At 44.9% G+C, this 13890-nt stretch overlaps 1 protein-coding gene across 1 annotated transcript in view; it reads right to left on the bottom strand.

The window, feature by feature from the left end:
- Positions 1–12611, bottom strand: part of UTP25 (UTP25 small subunit processor component) — a 15373-nt gene extending 2762 nt beyond the window's left edge. Inside the window, exons 1-10 of the mRNA XM_035322132.1 lie at positions 12466–12611; positions 11501–11540; positions 10087–10336; positions 9103–9315; positions 6889–6977; positions 5256–5666; positions 4355–4574; positions 2162–2364; positions 731–913; positions 8–120 (exon numbers count right to left, since the gene is read on the bottom strand). Coding sequence (XP_035178023.1) covers positions 8–120; positions 731–913; positions 2162–2364; positions 4355–4574; positions 5256–5666; positions 6889–6977; positions 9103–9315; positions 10087–10336; positions 11501–11540; positions 12466–12569 — 1826 coding nt within the window. The 5' untranslated portion in view covers positions 12570–12611. The remainder of the gene's footprint in view (positions 1–7; positions 121–730; positions 914–2161; positions 2365–4354; positions 4575–5255; positions 5667–6888; positions 6978–9102; positions 9316–10086; positions 10337–11500; positions 11541–12465) is intronic.
- Positions 12612–13890: the final 1279 nt, after the last annotated feature.

Raw genomic sequence — 13890 nt, 5'->3', positions numbered from 1 at the left:
AGAGTACCTTGAATCTATCACAGAAGTTAAGTTTTCAGCTTCTATCCTCCGAAAAACATGAGGGAGCTGGACCACAACACGGCTAATGGAGCCAATGAGCGGTACGTTGCGGACAGCCACCTGCGGGAACAAAGCAGGATGCTCAGGGAAGCAGCATCTCAACGCAGCCACACCCCAGTCAGCCTTCTGCTAGTAACTCACATCGGCAAGCAGTGCACAAGGCTGATTTTAAGAAAGCTCCAATACCAAACTACATTCACATATACATAACAGAGGTGTTAAATATGCATGACAGCTCCTTATTTCCTGCCTTTCAATGATTTAAGATGGACAACTCAGATTTTTATTTTTCCTGTTTCTTTCAAATAGCTGTTTGTGCTTCTTATATAGTACAAACCATAAAAAAGGAAGATGTTCAACCCTTGATTTGACAACAGAATAAATAAAATAACTTACCTGCATCAAATTAAGAAAAAATAAAATCTGACTTTGAACACGAAACAAAAGGATCGAGTACTGCTGCAAAAGGGCATCTCTTTATACCTTTGGCACAGCATTAGATATCGTCATGCAGCATCATGCAGGTTCAGACTAGAACACTTTGATAATGGGATTACTGGCACACAGACTTTTACAACTAAGATACAGAGTTCTTCCATACATTGGGTTTTCCTCTTCCTCTCCCCCTGCATTATGCCTAAAGAAGTCTTGAGCTCATCTGTGAACTTACCTGCCCTGTGTAATTGAAGCAGTGTTTGTTGAAGATGGAGTTAATCTGGGGATCTTGAAGAGCACTGAACAGCAGCGTCTGACGGTAGTACTTGGACCAGTTGTTGAGACTCAGCATTCGCACTCGGGAAAAGTCTACCCCATGGGAATCCAAAGGCAGCAGGTTAATGTGCTTCATCAGGTGCTACACAGAGACAGAAACACATCACTGCAGACTGATACCACTGCACCGAGACTGCAAGAGCCTTAATTGCAGCAAAAAGTGGGCAGGGATGAGCAAGAAAGCACAGAATTTAACAGTAGTGATTTCCCAAGACACGACTGCTTGGAATTTATTGACCATACCAAGAGTAATTTAACAATTTCATTTCACAGATCTTAGAAATACCATCTCGTAAGTCATCTGTAACAGCAGCCTTTGCTGCTTCTCCCATGGGGCACATCTAATGGATCTGTCTGTCTGTTTGTTCCAACGTCAATGGGCCCAAGGTTTCTGAGCCAGAAGCAGCCCAAATGCAGTCCCTGATGCATTCAGCACCAGCCTGGGTTCAAGTCATGAAATTTACCTTAGTTTGGCCTCACTGAATGATGCTTCTGACCAGTATTGCTGCCGCTGCATGGCAGGCAGCTGCACCCAAAAGCAAAAGAGAGAACAGGCTCCAGGACACATCCTGTTGAGTATCGTGTAGGCTCCTGGGCCTCTCCTGGCACTCGCTAAGAAGCAAGGCGCCTTCTGGGCTCATTCAGAATGTACAGTAACATCATGCTGTTGCAATGTCAGGCCAAAAAACCTCAAAGGTGCTTCCATGTGAAACAAACAAAAAAACCTCAACCTTTCAATCTTGAAAACTTTTATTAACCAAAAGTCAAAGTCTGGGTACTACCACAAACAAACCACAGTCCTACAGCTATATTTTCACTATCCGCACAGGAAAAGCTTTAGACTGCTTAATTTAGGACATGTCTCATGGTTAGTATTTCTGCAGTCAGCTGAGACAAGCACCAGTACCCACTGCTTTCTGGAGGAACCTCAATTAGATTGTACAGATTCCTCACACGGCTGCAGTCTGACAGACACCGGGCAGTCAGACAACTGGCAGATTTTCTCCCAGATGTGATTAAAGGAATCATTATTACATCCTGCAAGATAATTAAAACTCCGCAAAAACAAACAAACAAAAAACCTTTTATGACACACACCACTAAAGCACCAAATACTAAGGTTTACAGAGAACAATTACTGAACACTACCAAAAGCTGTAGGAAAATCATTTGTGGTGTAAGAAAAATAAATATCAGGGTGGAGGAGAAAAAAGGAACAAGCATACATGTCGAGTTAGACAAAAAAAAGTAAAACTGTTCATTGTTGAAAATAAGTTGTAATCAGACTAATAGGACACAGTGCAACTGAAAAAAAATATGGAAAACATACCAGAACATGTTCCCAATTCTGCATCAGGTAAATGTCTGCTTGATCAATTATGAGCATTTCTATTGATGACAAAAAATCGAAGTCTCTCTTCTTCTCCCCCTCTGCGCCAATGACAGTCCTCATGCCCAGGGGAGAGGCAATGATGATGTCTGATGAGTAAAACGGTGCATACAACCTCATACTCTTCTGCAGAATCGCAACCCCTGTCCGACAACAAACAGCATTTTCTTAGCCAAGGTCAGTTATCAACCGTTTTCTTCCCGAAGGCTCTGTAACAGTAACTCCTACGTTCCTTCTCCCTTAGCACGTGCTAGTGATTAGAGCTGGACAAATCAATCTGGCTGAAACTCCTTCCCTGAAAATGTGCTTATCCACCCCACCCCCCTTCCACAAGCCTTCGGCAGATTTTCATGAAGCTCTGCAAACTCTTTCAGATTTTTTTTTTCCAGATTTTTCTTAGCTTGAACAACATTTTTGAACTGAAACATATTTCTCCTGATTTTCTGTTAAAAAAAAAAAAAAAAAAAAGAGGGAAGAGTGGGCTAAAAAAATTAAGAAACGCAAATGATTAACTGTTCCCTTTACCCTAAAACTCTGGGCTTCAGTCTCTGCCATTACGTACTATAATAAGAGTTACCTTAATCTGTCATGAAAGGTTCACAGGACCACTTCAGTTGCTACTAAAATGCCAAGGAAAAGGCTTAGCACCTTACCAAGGCTGCAAGCACAGACGGTCTTGCACTACTGCCAGGTACCTGGCTTCTCAAGGTGCACGTTGCAGTGTGCAGGACAGATTAGCTCATGTATCACCTCTCATACTACAGAGGGTAAAGGAAGGAATCAAAGGAGTCTACTACTTATGCCATAGCTGCTGGACAACATACGGTTTTCTGATCTTAAAATCCAGATGTGAACCACGTTCAAATGGTTCAGCTAGAGGCTGCCCAGCACAGGTATCTCTTCAGCTTCTCTCCCTGTCTGCGTGAAGATGGCAACCACAGCTACAGCTGAAGGCTCTTAAAAACACTTTTAAGAATTTCACATCATCACAAATTTCAAGAATTTCACGACATCATTAGGGACCTCTCCTGCTATCCATTTTAACGTGATGATCACATGAAATAAAAGGCACAACAGGTCGAATTTCCAGGAAGAAAGCACCACTTTTCCCCCAAACATGTCATCATATACACAGTTTAACAACTGTAAGTTGTCTTTGGTAAAAAAATGTGAAAGGGTGGGTTTTAGTAAGGCCTAACAAACACAATTTAAATTCCATCTTAGCGCTGAAGTAACAGGGTGTGAAGCACACTAAGAAAGAATAATTATGCTGCTTCTGTGATTTGCTTCTGCAAGTAACAGCACTGAAAGTTTCTTCAAGCATTTCTTCACACCTAGTAAGTGGATCAAACAGGCTGTAGTACAGGAGACGGTTGAAAGGAAAATTATTTTGCTACAAAAAGTAAGATGTTCTCAGCAAGATAGATATTCACTTGGGAAGCAAGTAGTTCCCACTCAGTATTTCTTGCATCTTCCACTATATCATTACATCTCTTGGGATGCCAATTTATCTTTCAAGGGGCAATAATTTCAAGAGCCTCTTATCTGTCAAGCTAAGTTAGAAAAACTGCCTACTCACTGTGGCAGCTCCAGGAACTGAACTAACTCTCTGCACACTGAATTACTACAACAGCATGACATTACGTTATGAAACAGTCTTAAATTTGCTACTTGTCCAACAGTCCTACTTGCTGGCCATCCCCCTGCATTGATGAAGACCGTGTGCGATACAGCAGAGAACTGCTTTGCTTAGTACTGAGCTCTAATTTTGTTCCCACTATTACTGATTTAAAGATAAATTGCGAATAACTGCTAACTTGAGATGATTTTTTTAAAAATAAAATGAAAGATTTTGCCGCATAAATCAAGACTACCCTCTTTATAATGAGGCGTGGGCAACCCTGCCATAATAAAGCAATCAGTGCATTTTAAGCGACCCTGAACTTGATGTGAAAATCATTACCTCTGCATTTTCTCTATCTTTTTTGTGGTAAGGCACAGAATATTTTCAGAAATATTCAAGTTGCTGATACAAAAACCGGCATAAATACCTCAGAATCTAAAGTCCCACCAGCTTCCAGCCCTACCTCCCCCGGCTTTAAAGGTAAAGTCATCTGTACTGTCGGTCATTACCTATTCTGAAATGGTCATCAATGTTGCCAGCGAAGACAGCTTCGTAATCTTCAGGCCTTTTCAGGTTGGGGGGCTTCTCTTCTGGGTCAGAGGCAAACTCTCCCTTGAAGCGCTTTTTGTTACTTACATCTATTTTTCTTTTGTCATTCACTTCAAGAAGACTGATGAGAACGTGCACGATTCTCAAAGCACATTCCCGGAAGGGCACTATCATCAGCACCTGCACAGATCAACAGTTACAACAGAACAACTCATAAAATATGTAATTATTTTGACTTTGATCTGCCCCCACTGGGCTTCCCAACAGTCAAAACAAAACCTCAGCCTCCTTCCCCAGTACAATCACCACCCACCTCTGCCTACGTGACAAAACCTGATCTGACAGCCAGGTCTGTGCCCTCAAGTCAAGGCACACACATCTACGCTGAGAGGCCCCTAGCTCGTGCCTTCCTTATGGCATGTCACCAGTTAGCTTCTCTGAGGAAAGGCAGGCCCAGATGGGTCCACATGGAAACAGAACAGGCCAAATTCTGACATGCAGCAAGGAGAGAGGATGCGCTGGGACACAGCGTGCTTGTGAACACAGACTGGCCAGCAGAGCAGTGTGGTTCTGTCTCACACAGAGGGTATGATTACAGGGGATGTTTAAACATGTTCTCCCAACCCCTCTCTGGGTTTTGAGGCCCACTCTGCAGACTGCGACAGGCATCAGGCTGGCTGAAACTTGTGCTCACTGCTTCTCCCAGGGTATTTGCCCCACAGACGACTTCCAGGCATGGCCAAGGGCTGCAGAAAGGCACATGTGTAGGAATCCACCCCATAACAGGGCAGCAGGATGCTTACACAGCCTGACCGAGCACCCAGGGTGGGCAGGGGAAACACATGCATGAAGCTCTCCTACCTTAGGCCTGGTGAGCCCCTGGTCCCTGTAGTCATCACTGTCCGTCCCTGGCTTCTGGTCTCTCTTCTTGGCGTTGTTGCTGAGCACCTGGGCATTGGCCTTCAGGACATGGTTCAAGGCATGCAAGCAGTATGCATGCCGGATTTCCTCTCCATTCGTTAAAGCATTTCTTTCTGGATAGAACAAGTCCTTGTAGGCATTCATGATAGAGAAGAGCTCTCTTTGTAAGGGGGTAAAAGAGGGATCGCTTGGTTTGTTTGTTGGCGACAGGAACGGTTTATTCACTTTTGGCCATGTGGATTCTAAAGGCTTATGAAGATGAAGCTGCTTCACATCAAATTCTTTGTCTGGTTTTAAAGTTGTATGTTTCTCCAAAGTGGAAGAAAAAGTTAACTGACCCAGCCTCGGCCACTGAAGGACAAAAATAGATATATAAAAAAAAGGAAGAGTCAAATATACCAAACCTAGTACACTTAAATGCACAATAGTACATTACCCCAACTGATGGTTTAATCAGGTTCATGAAATTTGAGAAACTACCTTCTCATAATACAAGCTGATACCTTTTTTTCCCCCCCCAACAAGCGATCTCTTCCTTAGTATCTACCACAGAAAATAACAATAAACTTGAGCTCGCTAGACCTGGATGTATTTTGCAGTGACATGGCTACAACTGTCCTCATTTTGCCAATGAGAAAACTGAGGAAGAGGAAGGATGTCATTTCTGCCAACCCTGGAGCTCAACTACATTTACCGATCAGCCACGCTGAGGTACGTGCTGCTTTTAAAGGGTGAAACCTTTCAGTGCCTCAAGGGAATAAGCCTCCTGCCACACAAGTTGTCCCATTCTGTTTCCATAACATTGCTACACCCAATGAAGCAAAGATACATTGTATATTGCTTTAGGTGGCACTGGTATTTTTGGCCACCATATTAAAAAAAAAAAAAGTCACAGCTTGCTCTCTGAGTGACTAACTGTTGGATATCTTCCAACAAATGTCACCCAGCATATGGCTGACCAGAATGCAGGGCAACCCTCCAAAATGAAATCAGATGTGAAAAAGTTAAGAAGCAAAGGTTTGTCTAAAAATGACTATTTTGAAAACCAGTATTCTGTTTCAAGCACTGAGGTGGTTTTCTGGTACTGTAATTCACGTTACTTCCAGTATTATCAAATGGGTTAAAACCCCCTTTACCTGCTTGTAAACGTGTGCGGAGATACAAATGTCTTGAACAAGAGCACGAAAGTGCATCACCAGTACTTTTAAGACTGGAAAGGGTCACCTCACAAATTCAGTTGCAGAGCACGTCTCTGGCACCCCACTGTTACTATGCAGAGACCAGTCCCGTTTCCACCCAGCGCCACAGGTACACACCTCTGACCTCAGGATTATAAACTAAACTCTAAAGCGCTTTTTTCAAACGTGTCACCACGCGCCTATGTAACAGCAGATTTATATTTCAGCTCTTGCTTAGCATTAAGCAAAGAAGAAAACACTTCAGCAACAATGCAGTGAGAAAACCTTGACAATTCCAGAGCCAACAATAATACAAATCTACTGCACTCGTATACAATAAGTTATTTTTATCTCAGCATCTTTAGGAGCTTTGAATTGCTTCAGGACAATGTTACCTTGATTTGACTTGAAGTTTTAGAAAGCGTAGACATTTTTTCTACTTCTTTTTCTTCAAGTTCTTTGTCCATGTGCTGTTTAAATGGATCTGTGTGTAACAATAACAAAGAGTCCCGAGAACTGTTGTAGCTAATACCAGAATCAACTTTCAGAGCAGATTTGCAAATGACACGAACAGTTTCTGTGCTGGCCAACACCACAGCTAAAACTAGTTATTTCAAAGCACCAGGAGATGCGAAAAAGAATGTCAAATTCTCTCTACAAAAACACAGAGAACAGATTTGACAGATTGCCTAAAAAAAAGGGGGGGAGGAGCAGAGAAAGAAAACGAAGCACTTATGGAAGCACTAGAACTTTCAGACACAAAACAAATGTTGGACAGGAAAGCAATATGTAATAAAAGAGTCTGCGGCAATTTTCTGCTCGAGGCTCAGACACCAATAAACATCAGTTAGCATTTCTGTTCCTTGCAGGTGAAACAGGCTGTCAACAGCAAAGACCCAAGTGAGCTTACTGCCGAGGGCTCTGCAGCTCCGGGCAGCGATAGGAACACACCGTGATAAAGCAAAGAAAGAGGAGGGGATCTGGGTGAAGGAAGGCAAAAATTGCCAAAAGTGAACAAAAGTACGATTTATCTAATCAGCTCTTTTTTCAGAATCACATCTTTTTTTCAGAAAGGAGAGGGAAGCAGGCAACTGTAACATCATATTATATGCAAAGATACATGTATGCACAATTAACACGCAAAGCTTCCTTTGAAAACCAAACCCCACATACTGCTTGCAGCACAGTAGCACTCACTGCATGAGGAAGAGGATTGAGAGGACACTAGTGCTTGCCAAAGGATATCTAGCCCAAGTTATCCAGCAAACGTCAAGGCATTTGCTACTCAGGACATGCTGCTGTCAAATCTATCTCCCAGCAATGCAATTGAAGGGCTATCATTTAATTGTTATAGGGGCTCTCCCTTCCGTGAGTTTTACCGATTCCCCTATTTGTCAAATGAAGAAGAGGAATGACAACGAAGCATTTTCAGGAATTCTGGTGACCCCAGGACCTGAGTAAAAATTTGTTCACTTTCTGCTATCTTAGGTGTGTAAGATCTTCTGTAACAGATTATAAAGCCACCCATTATAAAGCAACCCACTGAAAAGTAGTGCATCATTTATAGGTTGAAGAAAGCTGTTAGGATACTTGGCATACAGTTGGAGAGCTGTGGTTCTCATTAAAATGCAACGCCAACGGCCTAAGTAATATTCTCATGGTAACAACGAGGAGCTGTTTCTTCTATCACATGGCCCTTTGATGCTTCCCCACATTTCATGTATCAGCTAGGCTGCCTCCCAGATCTAATGTCAGCTGCTGCTCTAAGATGACAAGCCAGCATCACCAGGGATGCTACAAACATATTCCCCTCTCTCAAACTACGCCATCTGATATTAAAACCGCAGAGCATGAAATATGAATAGGAGCTCTGCAAGTGCCAATGTGTGGCACAGAACTGGAAGATCACACACCCGTGCACACAGCTATTTGTATTACATACGGTGGGATGACTCCAGCACCAGAGCTCAGCCTTCACCCATGGGCACACTGTGGCACCGAGACGCTTGTGTGCGCCCACAGAGGACAGACACCACACAGATGCTGTCGATGCCTCGTGTCTTCCTGATCCTGGGGTGGTCAGACTGCTCTGCACAACCTTCAAAATCCAAAGAGCCCTGAGCAGTTGCCTAAATTACTGTAGCTGCCCCAGGCTCCTCACCTCTAACTCCACCCAGCTGTGAAGGATCCTCTCACCGGTCAGTTCTGTCACCACCTCCAGCACTGTCTGTGCCAAGAATAGCTTCCACGTTCAAGTGCAGCCTTGCAGGACCCTTTACATTGCACCAGCTTTTTTAACTACCATTAACACATTAGAGGAAGACAACCCCCTCCACGCACATTTCTAGTTCCTGGTATTCTAGGCTTTACCAGTCACAGGAGAAACAAATCCCTGTCCACAGGCGCTGCAGGAAACGAGTGGTTCACCTACGTGCCTGCATTAGCTTTAAGTGTCCCTTATGCAACGGGCTCACACGTGGGCAACACAATGAATCACAGAGCCAGAGAACGCAGAAGCTATACAGCATCTCATTAAGGAATTTGATCATTTACACGGTACAGATGCTCCTCAAGAGGCAGGTCACTAAGCAGAGTATACTACGTTTTACCTTGTGAAAAGGCTCGCGAAGAACCGTTCTCTTTCTTGTCCGCATCGCAGTCTCCACTCTCCTCTTCCATGAAATTGGTTTCCAAGCTAAATTCAGATTCATGTTTCACATCGGTAAACTCCTCGATTGCTCCATGACTTAGGTCACAAGAGGCATCCACGCCATCATCCTGCTCCTGGCTGAGTGCCTCTTCTGCTGTGTCTTTAGCTGTGACTTGTTAGAGAGAAAAACTGGTTTAATCTTCTGGAAAAGTTATTATTGATTGCTGCCTCTGGCTGGCTACGTTGTTCAATTGGAGATAAACTTTTTCTCCAAATACTGTATACAAAAAGATAAAAATGGGCTTTGTGTTTTACATTTCGGAAAAGAGAAATAACAACCTTTGGCTGGCTAGCATGCCGAACGTTAAGTAATACAAAAGATGTTTCCCCAGAGAAAATATAAGGAATACCTATTCAGAAAACACAAGTTTTAGTTTCTGATGACCTAAAACAACTGAAAATAATAAAAAATTGACTCCTTCTCTCAGAATTTCTTTGCAGACTTCATGAATGAGGCAGTCTTGTCATAATGGAGGAGGTTTCCTTGTATTTTAAACATACTTTCCTCTGCTGTGAGGCAAACCTTTCTCTCCTCTCAGTGGCAGCAGCCAAACCAGATGCTGTGTGAGAGAACAGCTTGCGTCTCCCAGCGAGTGGGTGAGAACCCCTGGTATGCTGCTCCATGTGGATTTCCCCTCTGCTGCCGCACAAACAACATCTGAGGAAGAAGCAGCAGGCTGCCTGCCGGAAAATGAGCAGAGCTACCCTCCGCCCTGCAAAACCCTCCGGCAGCTGCTGTTCCCTCCCACAACGAGGCAATGGAGCAGCAGAGCCCCCAAGCCAGCAGAGCACCCAGCCAACAAGCAGGATCCTGGCTAAGAACAGGCATTAATCAAACCTTCTAACTGAAACGTTTACCCGAGTAAGGGAAAAGGCAACCCACCTTCCTCCTGGGCTGGTACTTCATCCTTGTCTTCTTCACCACCGTCTGCTTCTTCAGGCTCCTGGGAGCCTTCGCTGCCCAGCTCTGCCTCACTCTCCCCAGCCTCTTCCGATTCACTTTCGTCTTCCTCGTCCTCACTCTCAGACTCAGGAGAGGTCTTCAGGGTAGCCAGTAGCTTGTGATACACAGGGATGGGTTCCACTTCAATCTCTGAATCACTTTCTGTGCTTGATTTATCAGAATTGTCCGACTAAAAGTGAAAACAGTAACACTCTATTATGCAGCACATGAACACCCTCACCTCTAGTTCCCATGCTACACTTTCCTCTTCCCATTCTCTTTCCTCTTTCCCTACGCAGATGCAATGGGACTTTTCAAAAACCTCCATTTTATCTAAATCGTTATGCTGGACACCTCAATTTAGATTTTGAAAGCATCTTGGTAGACCCAGGCCCTAGCACCTCATTCTGCACTGATTTGACTCTGAGCATCTCAAAGTTTGGTTTTTTTAGGCTCAGCTGAGTCAGTACATTTGTTCTCCGCAGACAAACTGGCCCTGGATTTTCCTAGGAAAACCATGCACACAACAAAAAATGTAGAAGGGCGCACATACAAGCAGAAAATGCTTCCAGCTCTCAAGGAAGTAAGTGAAGTAACCTTCAGCTGACAGAAGTCCAGCGAGGAGTTGGTCAGGTTTGGCTCAGCTCAAAGCTTCAAACAAGCTAGACTCTAAGAGCCAGTTCTGTCCCAGGCTTGTACAAACCAACCACAGCATGCCTGGTTATAGTCAGAAGTACAGTGAAGCCAGGAGTACAAGCAAAGCACCATTTGCTTCTTTTTTAGGTTCTTTCAGCCCAAGGTGAACACTCAATATATACAACATTAATGCAGTAAGTGCTAAAAGAAACAAGTGGACAATGTAACTCATTATTTTTCCAGACTGAAACTCTTAAGTCTTTAATTAATCTGACAACAAAGGAGGTTAACTGAGAGAAAACTAAAGCATTGGCAATTTCAAGAAGGGGAACGAGCATGAACATATTTCTTCATTCAACAGAGAACAAGACATCTCATCCCCTAACTCACGCACCGCTAACTTTATTAGTATTATTAAAACAACTTACAGCATCATTTACTTTTCACCATGATTAAGTAATGTGAAAAAAAACAGAACCGACCAAGAATAGCAGTAGTATATCCTGCTTCTTCTGATGTCTCACGGTTTTCACAGTTATCAGTTTGACACTACAGAGAACAATTCAGAGGCATACAAAAATCATTCATTTTTTCCTCCTAAAAAGCAGGTTTTCTAAAACAGAACAACTGAATCAGCCTGAACAATGCAAAATGCTCAGTGTTTCACTTCACTGAACTATACAAAGATGAAAGCGAGGAAGAAACAAAAATATATTACCAGTTCACAGATCTGAGTTGCTTCTGGTCTTTCAGAAACCCTGAAAAAAAATAAAAAGAGTGAAGTATTTTACTCTGTCAATGTTACTATGCACAGGATAAAAGCAGATGAGGTGGAGAAGAAATTGTTGAATCACACAAATCTTAGAGAAGAGAAAGTTTAAAACCAAAGCATCACACCACTGTCCCTTAGAAAACAAGACTCAGTGCTCACCCTGAGAGGTGTGTCTCTCAGCTGATGCTACGGCCTATAAATGAAGCCTGAGTATAAATGATCAAAAAGAGAAATATATTAAAGCAGAATCTGGCTTTAAACAGAAAGCTGTTTATATACATACCCACAAGGGTATAACCATTGGAAAAGCTCTGCCTAAAGTGAAGAACTTCCTGCAGGACGACCTGTATCTGGCAAGACTCGAAGGAAATTCACCTCTCTCTTCTCAGAGGAGAAAGGCCAAGCCAGAGCCATCTGAAAGGAAGGGCTGCAGGACAACTTTTAAAGGACCACCGAAGTTAGGCAAGAGTGTGAGGGATCACTGGAGCTGGCAAGGATGAAGTTTAGCTTAGAATGATGTAAGTTCACACTGATAAGCTGGACTCATCTCAAGGTGCCTGACTGTAACCATTCAGCTGGAGAAGATGCAGCAGGCGACAGCTGAGGTTAGGGCTTACCAGAGGCATCCGCTGGCTGCTGCCTCACCCAGAACCCCGGTACCAAGCCTGCTCGGCGTTTCTTAAAGGCCCTTCGTACAACACAGCTAACCAGGGCAAGGGCCTACCTGCTGTGCTAAATACTGACCTACCAAGCAAGGAAGAAGACGCCAGCCACGGGCAGCCGAGAGCAGCGCTGGGTAACGCGCACCCTGCAGACGCTGCGCGTCCCTGCTGCCTACAGGAGGGCTCGGCCACGCCTCTCCAGCCTTCCCCTCGCCTTTCGGGGCCCCCAGCCGCCCCGGGGGCACTCACTTGTCGTAGAAGGGGTGCTCCTCCCCGAACTCCTTCAGGTGCTTCTTCTGCCTCTTGCTCAGGCCGAGCACCGCCGCCCGCCCGCCGCTGCCGCGCTTCCCCATGCCGCCCGCCCGCCCACCTTTACGGCCCGGCCGTCAGGCGCCGCTGTCGCGCTGCCGGCCTCGCCCCCGCTGCGCAGCGCCCCGCTGGAGGAAAACCCTGCCCCAGCCCGGCGGAGGAGGAGGAGGAGGAGGAGGAAGCCAGGAGAAGGCCCTGGTGCGGAGACATCCGAGGCCGTGAAGCTGGAGGGCCGCCGCGAGCAGCCGCGGCGCGGCTCCCTCCGCTGCTGCTGAGAGCGGAGTCGCTGCTCCGCTGCCTGGAAACCTCCCAGGCTCACGGGGTGGCCGAGGTTGGCAGGGACCTCTGAAGGTGACCCAGATGCCATGCAGGGTCACCTACAGCACACTGCGCAGGATGGCATCCAGGCGGGTTTGGGATATCTCCAGAGAAGGAGACTCACAGCCCAGACAGCCTGTCCCAGTGCTCTGTGACCACACAGTAAAGAAGTGCCCCCTCATAATGAGCTGGAACCTCCTGGGCTTCAGTTTGTGCCCGGTGCCTCTCATCCTGTCACTGGACACAACTGAAAAAAGACCGGCTCCATCCTCTCGATACCCTCCCCTCAGATATTGATACACATTGATGAGGTCTCCCCTCAGTCTCCTCTTTTCTAGGCTAAACAGACCCAGCTCTCTCAGCCTGTCCTCGTACAACGGGTGCTCCAGTCCTCTAGACACAGACTTCCCCTGAAACTGCTTCACATTATTTCAAATGAGAATCTTAATTCACACTCAATTCTTTGTTTCAAAATACTTCATATTCTTTCATATCCCCTGATTTCTGTTTGGCCTAGCAGAAACTGCTCTGCCTCAGGCAGGAGGGGCTACAAATAGGGCTACAATGCAGGACACTGCCCTGCACTGCTGGCGTCTCCTGTAAAGCACACACATCAGATTTCAGTTCAACTCCTGGAGAAAAGAGTACCAAAGGGAAGCGGAGGCAAGGTAATCCCAGCTGTGATGGGGGCGTGAAGAATTTCAGGGAAAAATATAGCAGCTAGTGACTATAACGTCTAGGTAGTCTATCTTGATTTGAGAGCATCCATGGGTTTGACTGAGGCTAGGAAGTATGAATGGCATTCCAGTTAAGGAGAAACCCTCAGGATTTAGACGGTACACTCCATGACACTTTTACTTTCCTTAACTAGGAAGGACACTTAAGTTGCAGTTATTTAAGTTGCAGTTATTTGTCAATTCCTGCGTGTTATTAATACCACTATCTTCCCATTACATACAACCCAGAAGTTGTCTGAGTTGAAAGATCCTGGTGTGGAGAAGTTGCCTTAATCCAGGCCATTCTGCTATAGTCTGGTCTGCTACTCAC

The sequence above is a fragment of the Oxyura jamaicensis genome, chromosome 3 (genome assembly GCF_011077185.1).
Source record: "Oxyura jamaicensis isolate SHBP4307 breed ruddy duck chromosome 3, BPBGC_Ojam_1.0, whole genome shotgun sequence".
Classification (NCBI taxonomy): Eukaryota; Metazoa; Chordata; class Aves; order Anseriformes; family Anatidae; genus Oxyura; species Oxyura jamaicensis.
Note: the sequence above shows the minus strand (reverse complement) of the source record. Positions and strands in the feature narration are given on the sequence as shown.